The following is a 16,630-nucleotide window of genomic DNA, read 5'->3' as shown; positions in this document are numbered from 1 at the left end:
CCCCAGGCTCTGGGCCTTGGGAACAACCTCAGGACAAGCTGCCCTGGGCAGCAGGACAGAGAGGCTGGCCAGTCTTGCCTCCAGAGTCCTGCAGCCGAGCCTGGCAGGCATGTGGGATGGGCACACAGGGTCAGAGCGGCCCTCCTACCAAAGCCTTGATCTGACATTGACCCAGCAGTCTGGGGACAGCTCCAGGGGAGATAGATGAGCAGCCTGGGGCCTCCACACTGCTTCCTCCACAGGCTCCAACCCCCTGAGAAGGGCAAAGCCTTCCCAGGGCCTGGGCGCCTGGCAGAAATCACAGTGTGTGGGAGACAAGGTCTGGAATGACATCCCACCACCAGGAGGTGTCCCGCTGTGTCTCTCCTGCTCTTTCTTTTTTTCTGGAGCCAAGAACAGTGCCTGGCACAGAGAGGGCATTTGGTAAAAAGGTGGGCGGATGGGTGAATGAACAAATTAATGAAATGGACAGAATACCATGTGTAGAAAAACTTGGTGAAGAAGCGGTGCCCCCCCAATCCCCCGGACTTTCCTGGTGGCGCAGGTTAAGGATCTGGAGTTGTCACTGCAGCTGCTTGGGTGGCTGCTGTGGTGCGGGTTCCATCCCTGCCTGGGGAACTTCCACATACTGGGGGCATGACCTCCCCGCCAAGAAAAGAAGTGCCCCCCACCCGACCTCAGTGAGGAAAGCCAAAAAACACACAGGTAAGTATACAAGCTGATATTGTGAGAATTGCTGTGTGGCCAAGGGAGAGAATGAGGACCAGGGACGGCCTCTCTGGGGAACTGTCGTTGGTACCGAGACCTAACATGGAGCAAGTAGCCAAAGGCCTGGAAGTGAGGCATTCCTGTGGCAGAACAGCAAGTGCAAAGGCCCTGAGGTCAGACCAAGCTTGCCCCAGGCACAAAGAGGCTGACCTGGCTGGTGAGCAACGGAGGCTGGGCATGGAGCAGAGGAAGAGGCCACCCTGGTCTCTGAGCTTTCACTTACTGGAAGGGACTGGGCCCCGTTTGGTGGGCGCCCTGGTGTGACTGGCCTTGTGTCTTCTTGCTGTGCCCTCTCCCTGGCCCACCTTGTTCCCACCGCCCTCGATCTTGGTTACTCTGGCCTGGCCAGGCCTCTCTCCTGCCCTCTAGACCTGCGCACTAGACCTGCGCACTCAACAGCTCTGACAGCCCACCTCACGGCGAGGCCACCAGGTGGCTCCAGAGCCTCGTCTCCTGCCCCTTCCAGGCGCTAAGTGGCTCCTCGCTGTGCCGGAGGCTCACGCCTGAGCCTGGGCTCCGGGGTGAGAAGGGTCTCCACCACCCCATTCATTCCTCAACCTGGAGGCTTTGTCTCACGTGACAGTTTAAACGTTTCTCTCCCTCTCAGCCCTCGCCACCCCCACCATCACCACCAACCCCATGCCTGCAGATGTCACTTCAGGGCTTTCCAGAGTTTTCTTCTATGAAAAAAACCTCATGGCATCACCAAATCCTTCCTGGGGACCTGGCTCATACTGCCGGTCCCTGTCTGCCCCTTTTCACTGTGTGCCCTCTTAGCCTCCACCATCTAGGGCTGCCCACACACTGCTCCTGCCCCCTAAACAGCCTCGCCACCTCTTTTGTTCTTCCTCCTGGGCCTTCCCGTCTGTTTCAATGTCACCTCCACAGAGAAGCCCTCCCCGCTTCGGTCAGGTCCCTTTGTCCTTGTGCTCCGAGCACCCTAGTCAGTGGCCCAGGGTAGTGGGTGGTCCTTAAAGAGTTGTAAATGGATAAGCCTGGTTAATAACATCTGCCCCCACCCCCCATTCACACCCGCCACAACTTGTCACCTTGAAGGGTGATTACTTCATGCAAATAGTTGGGGCCTGAGAGGGAGGAGCAGAAGGCAGGAGTGGAGATTTTATTTTATACCCTGTCTCCTCCCAGCAAGAAGGGTTTGGGTCCCTGGGGCTCTTCCTCGACGTAAAGCAGGGCAGGGTATGTGCCCCCACCTCAGCCAAAGGCTGGCTAGCCCGTGGCCAGCTTTAGAGGCGGGAGTGGGGAAAATGCCTCCGCTGCCCAGAGCCACCTCTGCCTGCAGGACAAACTCAGGGGTGTCCCCCAACCCTGCCCTCGCCCCTCCCATGATCTCGCTTGGACCCTGCCACCAAAGAAGCGTCTTTACGACCGCATTCGGGAGGGACAGAGGCTGCCAGGGCCATCCAGCTTTTCCACCTGGAAACCAAAGCCCATTGCCAGCACCCCCACCACTGGGGCTTCCTGACCCCCCCCCCAAAGAGCACACCACACACTGGGTGCTCATGATTCTCATCTGTAAGACCCCAGAAAGTTCTCACAGGGCTCTTAACAGTCACCTCCCTCAAGGTTGGAGCTTGAGGCCACCCTTCCTCCAGTTTGCTCTCCTGACCCTGCTCACCTGTCTGAAAAATCCAAACAGCTCACCTACCATCTCCAACTGTGTTTAAACAGCAGGTAGGATGTTTCCCCTGGAGGCCCGAGTTTGGAGAAAGGGCAGGGCTGCTTTAGCGCCCTGGAAGAGAGCAGCTCATGTCACCACCAGAGGGCACCATCCCCCAGCCAGGATCATCCAATGAGGATTCTGAGGTGAAAGGCTGGGGCCACCAACAGTACCACTGGGAGTTGGCATCTTTGGCCCTAGGCTCACACTTGGCCTGTCCCTCGGGAGCTGTGTACATCTCCTTCCAGGGCACCCACGTTAATGTGGCAGCACCCAATGACGTGGTCCTGGGGAAGGAGGTTCCTGGTACCAACAGTAAGGAGACCAGACTGAACCCCCTTCAGCCTGTTAACTTGTGTCCCCCACGTCACACCAGCCAAATGCAGCTCAGTCCTTGACCACCAAGGCCACTCACCAGTCCCTGCTGCCCAAGGGGCACACCCACCCCCAAAGGGGTGTCTTCAACCCACTGTCCCCAGGAAAGATAGCTGGGCCAGAGGTCAAGATCTTTCCCTCTTCTCCATGCCCCCCCCCGGCCCCCCTTCCCTAGAAAGCCTGAAGAACAACACAGAATAACCAGGCTTGAGACAGCTTTGTTAGAACAACTCAGCAAAATAAAATTCCGGTTTATTGTTGGACAACATTGTTTCACACATACATCAAACAGGCCAAAAAAAAATAAACAGCAACTTCATAGACAAAAAAAAGGAAAAAAAAGAAACCTTTTATCTTTGGCCTTTTTAACCATCTCATACAAACCAACTACTTATAGTACAGCTAAGTACATACACAAAAAAAGTTATTGGAATGCTCGGAATAAGATTGTTTTTTTTTTTGTTGTGGTTTTTGCTTTTTTTACAAGGTTTTTTTTCTCCTTTGAGATTATAATGAACATGGTCACACCACAAGTAAAGTCAGAAGTAGGACAGAGAACGCTCCGAAGGCTGGTTTGGTCATCCGAGATCATTAAAAATGGCTGACCCCTAACAATATGTACAAAAATATAAAATGTAAATAAAAAATACAAACAAATTTTCCTTTTTAAAGTACTTTAAGAAAAAAAGCAGGGCCTTGGAAGTTTTGGTTCTTTCTTTCCTTCCCTGTGGCAAATTCACGTTGTGGTTTTGGTGGGGTGGTGGAGAGCGCACGTCATCTGCGGGTGGCGCTGCCCGCGGTGGGCGGGCGGGCAGGCGACTCTCTACTCGAAGGTGACCACGTTTAGGATTCTTCTGAGACGGGAAGTGGAGGGTGAATAGGTCACGGTGGCCTTTTTTTTTTTTTTTTTTCTGTTAAGTTTTAGCTTTTCCTTTTTTGCTGTCTAGTCATCCTCATCGGTCTTCTGCTTCTTGGTGTCCACATCGTCGTCCTGAGCAGGGAGAGACTGTCAGCGCCCCTCCCACCCACTGCGCCCACCCACCAAACACCCTCAGCCGCTGGGCGCACAGTGAGGAGAGGCACAAGCAGCCCCGGGGGCCTCTAGAGCTCTGGGAGGCTGGGCCCAGGCGCCTTCCAGTTCCCGCTCAACGTGAGCAAGGACCCCCTCGGGACCAGGCACCACACCAACCGGCAGCTCCTCAAGTTCCATCAGTCCCCCCTTTCCTGCCCCCGATTCCAATCTTGAAGCCAGACCCACCTCATCATCTTCAGCTGCCCGTTTGCCTGTAGCTGCCTCAGCCTCCTCATCTTCATCTCCATCCTCTTCCTCACCTGGAGAGAGTAAACCCAGGTAAACCACTGCGCCTTCCTCAGCCAGCCAGGGAGGGTGGTCTTGGTACCGTCCCACCCAGTGGCAGCCAGCAACGGGGTGGAGGCCGCAGGAAAATCACAGCCGACTTGGGCAATCTCCCAGTAACAGACTAGCCAGGGTTGAGTGCCCCTGATCTGTGTCTGCCACCTGACAAACTGGGCAGCCAGGAGCAGCCACACTGCCCATCACAGGCATCTTGTCTTCAGAGAGAAAGTTCAAGCAGCCACACCCAGAGAAGCCAGACCAACTGGTCAGTGCGGAGGGCACGCTCCAGTGGGAGCGGGTATGCAAAGCGCAGGACACAGCTTCCCATCACCAGCCTAAAGCAAGGAGGAAGATGCTGCCTCTACAGGAACAACTGTAGGTGTTCCAGTGGCCCCACTGCCACCCTCAGGTAGCCCCCCAACACCTCCCCATTTTCTACAGACCAGGGAAGGGTACTCACCATCACCTTCCTCCTCCTCCTCCTCTTCCTCCCCACCTTCTTCCTCTTCTTCATCTACCTCATTGTCAGCCTCCTGCTCCCCATTTTCCTCATTCTGCTCACAAGAAAACAGAGTGACTTACCGACAAGGACAGAGCAGCAACTCTGCCCCCTCCCTTCTTCCAGACCCTGCCCAATGCTGCTCCAGACCCCCGAGCATCCCCGTCAATTGACCCTCCTGAAGAGACCCAGGAGATCCCGACACAACAATCACCTAAGGCCTCAACCCTCCCGCCCCCCCAACTAAGCCCAGGATCTAAGGAATCTTGGCCAAAAACTGCCAGGAGATGGGTCATGAGCAAGGCGGCCGGACACTCACAGCATTGCCATTAGCAGGGGCCTCTCTCCCATTCTCCGCCTCCTCCACGACTTCCTTCTTCTCTTTTAAGTCCTTCAAAAAGGAAGAGGGAACACCAGTTAAGTCTTCTGAACAACTCGGGGCTGGCAAAGAAGCCCAGGGCCCAGGCCTACAGGTAGGAAGGATGCAGTGATCCGGCCATCCAAAGCTGAAAGCCCAGTTACAGGTGAGTTACAGGTGGAGGGAGGGACCACAGAATACTAAGTGTACCTGTGGTCAGGATTTTGTCTCAAGTCAACTCTTCAAAAGCAAACACTCTTTCTGAAAAAAAAAGCCCACCACGGCTATCCCCACCGCCGCTTTCCTCAAGCTTCTTAGGAAAGGAGCCATGTGGCACCACAGCCCGAAACCTGTCTGGCCGGGCGGACAAGCCCAGGAACACTTCACTCACGCACTCATCACAGACTTGTTTCCAACCAAGAGTTGCTCCGCCTCTCACAAATCCTTCTTGGAAAACGGGAGGTATGTGCCATAAATAAATAAGCCAACGAGGGGAGGGCCCTGACACTGCGGGCGGACTCCCGTGGGCGGACGAGCCCGGGAAGGGAACCGGAGGGAGCCAACAGGCCAAACTGGGGAGGCCGCTCCACCAGCCAGAGGCCCCGCGGGAGAGCAGCAGAGCGCGGAGACCCAACCCTCGGTGGTCGAGACCTGGCAAGCGCGGGTTTTCCGAAGGAACCCGAATCCCACCAATCCTCCCATACCCAACAGCTGGCCCAGGCGACGCTCTCCTGGGCCGGAGGCCTTCCCGAGCTCAGAGGTGCGCTGCCGGGAGCACGGGAGCGCCCCATTTCCGGCCCGGCCTCTCTCCTGCGCGTCCCCGGGTCAGCTGTGTCCAAGGGACCGCGCCTCGGGTTCCAAAGGGGAGCGCCGCCGTGGGCGCCCCAAAGCCCCGTGTAACTGGAACTTTTCCCACCCGGCGCGGCGACACTCCGTCGCCAACACAAACAGGCATCGAGCGGCCCGGGCTCGGGGCACCGCTCCGCCGCCACGCAGAAGCAGCCCCACCACGGCACCTGCGGGCCCGGTTCTCCCCGAACGACCCACGAAGGACCCCGGCGCCGCCCGCTCCCGCCCCCTGGCGGCCGAAGCCCCGGGGAGCTGTGGGGGCGGGGAGGTCGCGGCGCGCAGGCGCGCACCCCCGCCCGGCGCGCTTTGCGCGGGCCTCGGCACGCACCGCGCGCGCGGAGCACGTGGCCCCGGGCCGCCGAGTGCGCCCCTGACCCTGGAGACCTGGAGCCCGCGGACCGCACTGGCTCCGCCGATCGCGTGCGAGTTACTCGCCAGTCTTCCCGGGCCTCTGGACGCACCCCCAAGCAGGCCTAGATGCGCGGGCCTACGTTCCTGCATTTGGCGGGCAAAGTCCCGCGGGAGGCCGCCCCGAAGTCCGCGGGGCTCTTGTGAGTCCCGTAGCCCGTGGCTGGCGGAGACGCGCTCTACGGGGCTATTTACTGCTCCTAGCGGGAAATCACCTAGAAGGAAAGCGAACGCCCGCGCTGGGGAGGACCGACCCTCCCCTTCAAACTAGTTCCCAGGCTGGGCCCAGAGGGTGCTAAAGGGAGCCCCCTGCCGAGATCCGGACCCCAAGCTCCGCTCCTCCGGAGGAGTCGCCCCTGGGGAAAGACCAGAGGTGACGCCAGGGGCACAGGGGTTAAGGAGACGCCAAGGTGACTTGCGTCGGCACCCGCAGGGGCACGAGAGGAGTGCGCACAAGGGCCGAAGGGTAAAAAAGCGGTCCCGCCTCAAAGTGCCGTGCTCCCGCCGAGGGCGGAGACACTCCCCAGGGGAGACAGCGGGACCGACGCGGCGCGCAGGAGCGGAGCTGCGCCAAACGCGCAGGACCTCACAACCGAGGGCAATGATTCCGCAGCACCGGGGCCCAATAACTCCTGGACCCCGCAAAGAGCCAGCCGCGGCCGCAGCTTTTGTTCACCGGCTTAGCCCCCGAAGCCGCCGCACATACGGTGCCCCCCGGCAGCCGCGGGGGGCGCCCATCATCGCCCCGGCGTGCCGCTCCTTCACTTTCCGTTTCCTCCCCTCCGGCGCGTGGGCTCGCCGCCTCCTCAGCCCAGCCCCGCACCGCTGGTGAATTATTGAAACTGGGCGGCTGCTCCCGGCACACTCCCCTACCAAGACGCCCACCCCCGCCTCCCTAAGGGCACCCAGGGCGGAGAAGACCTTCACACCTCCGCGGAGACAACCGACGTCGCGGCCCGCCGGCCCACACCGCCTTATCACAGATTAGACCAGATAAACCTCCTCGGACCCACTACTAGGCGCGAAACAGGGCGGCCCGGAGCCGAACAAAGAGCAGCGCCGCCGGCGGGCTCTCGCCGCGGAGCCGCCACTTCCCGCAGCCGGCCCGCGCCGGCACACGCGCCCCCCCCCACTTCCGATTCCAAACGCGCTCGAGTTTCAAAGTTATTTCCGTGCGCCCCGCGGGCCGACGACCCTCAGCCGGGCCCCTAACCTCTCGCCGCCACTCAGACGAGTCACAAACAAGTTTCGGGAGCCCTGCAACAGCCTCCCCTAGAGCCTCTCAGCCGCCGCGCCCGCCCCCCCGGGTCCCTGAGGACCCCGGGCCCACTCCCCGACGGGCATCACGCTTGCCCGCGGCGCTTCCCACCCCCTCCCCCGCACACACAAAGAGTGGGCTGCCAAAGGGCCTAGGACGGGGGCGCGCGGGTTACCCGCAGAAAAGAGCAACAGCGGGGTCGGGGCACCCAGCTGCCGCGCGCCAAACACTATTCCGGCGGTGGCGACGCGCGGACCCCGAAGGGGCGGGCGGCGTCTAAACTCACCTTGGTGGTGATCTCGGAGCTGGTGTCCACGGCCGCGTCTGACATGATGGGGCACGCCGGTGATCCGATGCAGCGGATAAAAAAGGAAGCGGGAGTCCAAGGACTCTGGCGACAAAGCTGCCGGAGTCCGCGGCGGCAGAAGAGGCGCGCGGCGGAGGCGGCTGCGGCGAGCGGAGAGCCGGGCACGGGAACAATGCAAAGATGGCTTTTCAGACCAGCCAGTGGGGAACTCACGCGGCGCCAGAACCTTTAATATAGATTAGTGGGCGGCGCTCGGCCTCCCTTGCCCAAATACTATTGGCTGAGAGCAGGGAGCGGGCGCTCGCTCATTGGCTCGATTCCGAACAATGGGCAAGCGTGCTTAAAGCGGCAGTGCCTTGGTGCGTCCCGCGCTGCGCAGTCGCCCGCCGCACTGTCATTCAGGGTCTGAGTTTGCCGGGTCTCAGCCGCACCATTGCGGTGGGGGAGGGGCGCGAGCTCGCGCTCCGGGTGCGCGCTCCCGTGGCTGTTTTGCTGGGGCTGCTGACGCAGAAAGCTGAAGCGCGGCAAAGCTGCCCGCCCAGCCCCCCGTCCTCACCCCTCCCCGCGGCTGATCGGAACGAGGGGGAGGGAAGAGGAGGCGGCGGCCGGCGCATACGACGGCTGCCAGCGAGGGGGAGGGGAAGACCGGGTGCTGGGCTGTGCTCTCCCCGGGCGGTGCCCTGCAGGGTGCCTGTGGAGATGCCCGCCGCCCGCCCCGTGCCTTGGCACATTTCACCAAGAATTGTCCCTGCGCGGGTCCGCGAACCCCACGACGAGAGATGAGGGCGTGAGGCTGGGACCCGCGCACCTGGGCCACCCCGCCCTCTACCACGTCTACTCCCTCTGCCCTGGGCGCCCTGAGTCTTTGGGGAGGGAGGAACCCCGTTGCCCACCACCAACCCCGGCATCCATCACCTAAGCCAGCCGACGAGCGGGCTCTGTGCCAAGCACGCACACTCGGGGATTCGTGCTTCGAGGGGATTCGAGGGCCAGTTTGGGCTCTGCCCTCGAGCAGCACAGCCCGCGGGCCTCGCATCACACCTCGGGCCCCGCACTTTAGGATTCTGGTTTGCGCCAGCTCCGGGCGGTCATTGCCGTCGCGACAGCCTCTAGGATCCTTCCAGGGCCCGGCCTTCGAGTCTGTCCCTCTCCCACCCTACTTAAGGCTCTGCGGAGGGCATGTGAACTGCAGGCACGTGAACTTATTCATTGCTGGGGCGGGGGGCGCTATTGAGGGTAACAAATCTTCGCTTAGTCCCGCTGCTCTAGTCCTTGGGGGCTCCTTGAAGTTTGGGGCGCCATTTAGGGAACCACGCGGAGCCCCGAGATGGGAACCATCAAGACGCCACACTCAAAATGGCGTTGGGCTCGGCAAGCGTGGCGTGACGTGGCGACCTAACCCACGCAGACGACCCGCAAACCGTAGGCTACGGTCTCCTTATCACCAGTGCACTTGGCTCTCGAACTGAGAGACCAGCTGTATGGGAGAAAAGATTAGAATAAGTGAAAAGACGTTCCAGAAAAATACCTGTGCCACACACAAGATGGCGACAGATAGGGTTCACCTCTGTGTTGCCAGAAGGGGGCGCCCGACACGGAAGGCGGGACTCCCGCGAAACGAGACCGCACTGGCTGAGAGTGGCGGGCGAACACAAAGTTGACGCTTTGCGTCCTGCCATTGGCAGGTTCTGCTGTCTGTCTCTAGGGGCCGCGGATTTGGGAATGGCGAAAACCCGGAGTCTGGGATCATGGTGAAGGGACGGATGCCAAGTCCAGCAGTGCTTGAAGTCTGGGGCCAGAGGAGAGGCTGAGTGGCTCGCCCTTCTAGGTTTTCTTAGGTCAGGGGCCAACTGGCCCCACTCCCGCCGAGAGACCCTCTTAATTGAACTCACCACGCACTCGCCCGGCTACTTCTCTGGGCCCCGGGCTCCACTGCCCAGCTGGGAACGGGCGCGCGGTGCCGGGGCGCCACCCGAGTCTGGGCCCCCTCCCACTCGCCCCGTCCCTCGCGCGTCACTCCCGCATCCCGGTTCACATCTGCCAGTCCGGCCCCTCGCCTGTGGGGACTTTCCCGAGCGAGCTGCCCTTCGGAGAGAAAGAAGCCTGGGCTCCTTGTCCTTTGGTCGGGAGGAACGTGGGGCAGGTGCTGGGCAGGGCAGGGGCACCGGGCCACCTCTCGCTGCCCGGCGGTCGCCATCCCGCTCCGGGTATGCAGCGGCGGAGGGGGTGCCCGCTGGGTCCCCACGGCGGGCCGGAGGTGGGATTCTCCTCAGGGTAGGCGCGCGCGCCCATCCAAGGGACTCGCTGTGCTGTCCCTGAGGACCACGCGTCGCAACCCTTTGTTCGATCCCCTCCCGCCCGCCGCCAGTTGCCTTAATAGCGACGCGGACTTGCGGCCAGGAGGAAGGGTCTCCTTAACCACCGCTGCCCCCACCCCTCCTCTGCGCCTCGTTCTCCGAGGGAGGGTAGAAGAGCGCCTTCTACCTGCGGCGCATCCATTAAGCTCTGGTTACCCTGGAGGAGATTGTTTATCCACAAAACCCGGATGCAGTGAGAGCTTGTTCTCTGCCACAATTAAGTGGCCTTGGGCAGTCGTCTCTGTGTCCGCAGCTGGAAACTACGTGACTGTTGTGGATTCTGGCCGTTAAGGGGGTGGGGTGGGAGGTAAACCTCCAGGGAGGAACTGGATGAATGTGAATTTCCCTCGAAGAACTGCTATGCCTGACCCTGTTGCTGTGCAGCTGGCTTTGTTGGAAGCGGGAGAGAAAGGTTCATGCCCAGCATTCCTGGCTCTGGAATCTGCATTTACCTTCACCAAGCAGCCACTGCGTGCCTGCTGTGTACATGGCAGTGAGCCTTTGGCTCACACTTCAAGCATTTGCACTTATTCTCTGCACCTTGCAAAGGAGATAGGACAATTGTAGGGTTGAATCATGAAATAGATGTTTTTGTACCTCAAAACCAGTTGAGGGGAGTTCCCATCATGGCTCAGCCTTTAACGAATCTGACTAGCATCCATGAGGACGCAGATTTGATCCCTAGCCTTTTTTGATGGGTTAAGGATCTGGCATTGCCGTGAGCTATGGTGTAGGTCACAGACGGTGGCTTGGATCCTGTGTTGCTGAGGCTGTGGTGTAGGCCAGCAGCCACAGCTCCGACTGGAGCCGTAGCCTGGGAACCTCCATGTGCCTCCAGTGTGGCACTAACAAGCAAAAAAAAAAAAGGAAAAAAAACCAATTGAGGAGTTCCTGTTGTGGCTCAGTGGGTTAAGAACCAGACATTATGTCTGTGAGATTTGATGCAGTTTCCATATCTGGCCTCACTCAGTGGGTTAAGGATCTGGCATTGCAGCAAGCTGGCGGTGGAGGTCACAGATGTGGCTCAGATCCAGCGTTGCTGTGGCTGTGGCGTAGGCCAGCAGCTGCAACTCCAATTCCCACCCCTGGGCCAGGAATTTCCATATGCTGCTGCAGGGGTGGCCATAAAAAAGAAAAAAATCAAAAATAAATATAAATAAAATAAAAAATCGAACATCAGCAAATGTATAGGTTAAACCTCTAATGTCCTATCACTCTCCTTTTATCAAGTCAAGACAGCAAACCAAGGGATATATATGTATCCATATGTAGCGAGGGACTTGCAGTAACCACGTGATTCCACGACCAAGTTGGGGCTAAAACCCTAGAATGGAGGAATCTGCGTTGTTCTGTGAGCCATGGGTCAGGAGTGGCCTCGGACCTCCATCTTGCCACAGGAGTGTGGTATGTGACAGCTCAAGAGTGGCGGTGTTATTTAGGCTCTCAAGAGCCCCATGCCTCCAGTAACAGGCAACCCCTCACCTCTTTTGCTGTTTCTGAACAGGTTGTTTGTTCCATTCCCTATCACTTTCACTTACTGATGCATCTCTGCCCCGTACTGCTTTTGTGGCCTTTCAAACCCCTCAAGACAAACTGGTATGCCCTGGTAGCCCACATTTCCTGCCCCAGCTCTATTTACAGCCCGAGGTGCACTGGGCTTAGGTTAGAGACGCTCTAAGCCAGGGGACTCAAATGGCCTCCAGGCAAGTTTTATCTTTAAAAAAGGTGCATGAGGGACACCTCTGGGTTGCCTACACACCCTCCAGGGGGACAACCAGCCTCTGCCAGCTGGCCTCAGACACATGTGTATTTCACTTGCCTGGCCCTATAGGCACTTAAATTCGCAGCCTTTGCGCCTAAGCTATTTCCAATGTATTCCCAACGGGGCATCTCATCATTTTGATTCCCCAAAGACCCAAAAGAATATAAATGTGAGTGAAGCAGCCTGGGTTCAACGCCCAGCCCTGCTACGTGCTAGTTGTGTGAAATCAGGCAGTTACTTCCCCACCTCTAAAGAATGGAGATGCCAAAAATCGTACCTACTTCCCAAGGCTATGGTAGGAACTGAACAAGTTAATATTCAGAAACTGTTTAAAGTAGAGTCTGGCACACCCAGGAAACCTGTTAGTGTCCTTGGGACCCCGTTTTCCCGCTGCCATCTGTAGCTAAGTGGGTGGGTTTCACAGTGTTTGCGGGACTCTGGACAAAAGAACAATGTCTTCAGCAAATTCTTCCCATATTCGGTGGGAAATGAGGGCACCAGCCTAGCTGAGTTTCTGGAAGCCTATGATTCGGTGCCCAACATGCTTGGCAGCCCGCTGGCCTCACAGGAATGACAGAGTTGGAGAGGCAGCCTGAGTGGAGCAGGCCTCCAAAAAAATCCCGCCTTCAGAAACCCAGGAGTTTCAGGCTGTGGTTTCCCTGCCCGGGCACCAGGGCCTGGGGAGCTGCCAGGGGCCTTTCAACTCTCCCGCCCGGCCGAGCCCGGATGCGGATTGTGTAAGAGCCACCCCCCGCACGCCTGCTCTCTTGCGCAGCACGCCCGGGCCTGCCCGGTCTCACGGGGAGCTGTCCCAGAAGGCTCTGGTACCCACACAGGTCTGGCCACCCAGAGGCTCCTGCCTGACAGGGAGACGGGGGGACATCTCTTGAAGTTCGGGGCCTGCCCCCAAACTGCTGCCAGGCTGGAGTCCTGGCTGAAGACGAGCTCAGGCAGCTGGAGGAGGTGTGTGTGTGCTGTGTGCATGGCCACTGCCACCCCCTGAGCACACTCATGCCACGGTGGCTCCGGAAATCTTCTGTCTGCCCATGTGCCACTTCCCGGTCCCTCTTCCGTGCATCCATCCACGTGTGTGCGTGACTATGTACACAGCTCGAGTGGGTGTTTTGCCTAAGCCTAAGCTCTGGTTACCGTTGGTGAGTGTGTGGGCCCAGCGTCGAGGTGGCAAGTGAAGGTGCCGACAAGGAGAGCACGTGTGCGGGCACATGCCCGGTGTCCTGCCAGGGAACACCTGCGTGAGCAGCGTGCCTGAAGAGGAGCTAAACACCTTTATGTGACCACGAGGAGGCCTTTACCAGAGCAGCTCCGCACCTGCCCTCCCTGCCACGCAGCCCCACGTGGAAACCCAGCAAGACAGGAGCCAAGAGCGGGCCCCAGCCAAGAATCTAGGGGCTCTGGGTCGGGCCAGAAATCCCAACCCAAGTCAGCTTGAAGTTGCAAGAGGCAGGCTCTTTGACATCTTTGTGTGTGTGTGTGTCTTTTTAGGGCTGCACCCGCGGCATGTGGAGGTTCCCAGGCTAGGGGTCCAATCAGAGCTGTAGCAGCCAGCCTACACCACAGCCACGGCAACGCCAGATCTGAGCCATGTCTGCGACCTACGCCACAGCTCACAGCAACGCCGGACTTAACCCACTGAGGGAGGCCAGGGATCGAACCCGCATCCTCATGGATCCTACTCAGATTGGTTTCCGCTGAGCCAGGCAGGGAGCTCCTCTTTGCCATCTTGAAGTTGCCTCTGTCCTCTTCTCTCTTAAACTAAAAGGGGTCTTTTCTCTCCACCCCCCACCCCCAGCCGGCGGAGGAGCCACTCCCAGTCTGTTTGGGGAAAACAGAGGACACACCACCAGCCAGGATTTGCTCACTTTCTCACCCAAGGGGGAGTGCAGACAGGGTGACCAACGGTCCTGACTGTGCGGGGACACAGCACCCTCAGGACTCCAATGAGGAAACTCCTGGACACATGGGACAGGGTGATTACATGGTGATAACCGGCCAGGTCCTTAGTCACGTGCTGCTGAGGGTGGCATTTCTAAAGAAATCTATAACACACTGTCGGGAAGAACGGTCCTATGGTCCTCAGTGCCAACCCCGCGTCCTCTCTGGATTCTGCTTCTCTGCCATGGAGAAGCCAGGGTGACACGGGGAGCCTTTGGTTTGCATATGGCAGAGCAGAAGGATTGAGGGGCTTGGCGAAGATCACAGAGTGAGCTGGTGACGCCGGGATCAGGACCTCGGGCACCCTCCTGCGAGGGCTGGTGGCTGCCATGTGCGGTGACAGTCGTGAACGTGGGACTCCTTTGGATTCCGGATCCAGGTGGCACCGAGGGTCTCTACAACTGCGGGAGATTTCTTGGGTTCCTGTTAAAAGTGTTCTCTCTTCCAAGAGATATTCTGGGAATCTCATAGAAAAAAAAAAAAATGAGGCCCTGACTTGGATAATTCTATAGGAAAATCTCAAAAATGGGATAAAACATCCTAGAACCTCAAACATCCCCAGGGAAGGAAAAGAAAGGTGGCAGCACCTTTTCTCAGGAGGTGCAAGCTCCACGTGCATTTAATGCCTGGGAGGAAAGCCCAGAGCTCACGCACCTGAGCCAAGGGCCCCCGGCCTCTTCAGCCGACCATGCCTGGCATCGTGGCCATTTACGGGCTCTCAGCAGCCTTCTCCGGGGCTGGCCAGTCTCTCTTGTCATTTAGGTACTTGAAGAGTATGACCTCAAAAGCATCAGCCAAGGAGTTCCTATTGTGGCTTAAGAACCCAACTAGTATCCATGAGGATGTGGGTTTGATCCCTGTCCTCGCTCAGTGGGTTAAGGATCTGGTATTGCTGTGAGCTTTGCTGTAGTTTGCAAATGTGGCTTGGATCCCGCGTTGCTGTGGCTGTGGGGTAGGCAGGTGGCCGTAGCTCCGTGTGGCCCTGTGCTTTATACATCGGGCTATACTTCATCAAGAAATAACCATTCAGTTGCTCTGGATCAAATGGAATTGGGCCTGACATTCCACTGAGCCGATCCCTGCTCCGTGCCAGAGAAGAGAAAAATTGAACACACTTCCAACAGCTATGGCAAGCACCCCTGCAGATGGAGAGGACAGGAAACAGCCTCATTTTACAGATGGAGATTCTGGGACCCAGCACAGGAGACTGGTTTGCCAGCAGAGTGGCCCCCTGGCCAGGACGAGAGCCCCCTTGGCCCTGGCTCCACACCATCCATCCTCCCTCTCCATGAAGGACTGGGGCCCTGGCTGACACCAGCCCTAAAAACTCAAAGACCAGGGCAGACCAGAGAGGCCAGGGGTGCTTCCTGGAGCAAAGTGGGGCTTGGCCAGAGCCTGGAGTCAGGGTAAGATGGAAGGGAGAGAGCAGAAGCGAGAGCGTCTGGGCAGTTGCAACGTGGAAACAAGCCAGGCAGGCGCAGGACCAAGAGGGACGAGGGGGTCAGTGGGAAGAGGATGCTGCTGAAATCTGCCTTGTCCCCCACCTAACAGAGATATTCCACTTGGGTTTATCCCGTATGGGGTTTGCTGGGCTTCTTGGACTTGACCGTTTCCTCTCCCAGGCTAGGGAGGTTATTGGCTATTCTCGCCTCAATATTATTATTATTTTTGTTTTGTTTTGTTTTGTTTTGTATTTTTCGGGCCGCACCTGTGGCATATGGAGGTTCCCAGGCTAGCGGTCAAATTGGAGCTACAGCTGCCAGCCTCCACCAAAGCCACAGCAACACCAGATCCAAGCTGTTTCCTCACCACAGCTCATGGCAATGCCGGATCCTTAACCCACTGAGTGAGGCCAGGGGTCGAACCCCCAACCTCATGGTTCCTAGTCGGATTCGTTTCCACTGCACCACGATGGGAACTCCATTTAATATTATTTCAATAATATTTTCTCAGGCCCCTTCTTTCTCCCATCTCCTTCTGGGACCCCTATGATGCAAATATTGGTGCATTTAATGTTGTCCCAGATGTCACTTGGACAGACCTCATTTCTTTTCATTCCTTTTACTTTATTCTGTTCTATGTCAGTGATTTCTGCCCGTCTGTCTTCCATCTCACTTGCTCATTGTTCTGCCTTATGTATTCTGCTACTGATTTCTTCTAGTGTATTTTTCATTTCAGGTATCATATTGTTCACCTCTGTTCTTTGAATCTTCTTCTTTGTTAAGCATTTCTTGTAATTTCTCAATCTGTGCCTCCTTTTTTCCCCCAAGATCTTGGATCATGCTTATTATAATTATTCTGAAGTCTTCTTCATAGAGGTTGCCTATCTCCATTTCACTTAGTTGTTCTTCGGGGGTTTTTGTCATGTTCCTTTGTCTGGAAGTTACTTGTCCAAGCAGAGACATTCCAAACATGCTCTTCCACTTGGGGCATGGCCACCAGCTAGGACCCTGCAGATCTTTGCACAAGAGCGACAGCAAGTGACACGGCCGCAACCCTGGCACATTGAAATGTACACGGTAGAGAGCCCATGTGAGAATCGTAGCTCCTGTTTACCGGGCAAAGTCTGGGCCAGACATTGTTCTGAATTCTAGACCCACGTTAACTCATTCAATCCCATGAGGCTTGTTATCCCCACCTTACAAAAGAGGAGACGAAGGCGCAGAATAGGTGGGTGTTGCCCAAAGTACACACCAGATCT

The 16,630-nt window shown here is 57.7% G+C and overlaps 1 protein-coding gene across 1 annotated transcript; it reads right to left on the bottom strand.

Annotated features, from left to right (window-relative positions):
- Window positions 1-3,038: 3,038 nt before the first annotated feature.
- PTMA (prothymosin alpha) lies at window positions 3,039-8,063 on the bottom strand. Its single transcript, NM_001160086.3, has 5 exons — window positions 7,837-8,063; window positions 4,997-5,068; window positions 4,639-4,732; window positions 4,080-4,153; window positions 3,039-3,812 (listed from the first exon to the last, which is right to left on the bottom strand). The coding sequence occupies exons 1-5, from the start codon at window positions 7,879-7,881 to the stop codon at window positions 3,765-3,767; spliced, it is 333 nt and encodes a 110-aa protein (NP_001153558.1). The 5' UTR covers window positions 7,882-8,063; the 3' UTR covers window positions 3,039-3,764.
- Between the last annotated feature and the right edge of the window lie 8,567 nt (window positions 8,064-16,630).

This window comes from Sus scrofa, chromosome 15 (genome assembly GCF_054392235.1).
Source record: "Sus scrofa isolate SSC_HxYL_T2T_F1_AM1 chromosome 15, Sscrofa_HxYL_maternal_Yorkshire_Landrace_v2.0, whole genome shotgun sequence".
Taxonomy (NCBI): Eukaryota; Metazoa; Chordata; class Mammalia; order Artiodactyla; family Suidae; genus Sus; species Sus scrofa.
Note: the sequence above shows the minus strand (reverse complement) of the source record. Positions and strands in the feature narration are given on the sequence as shown.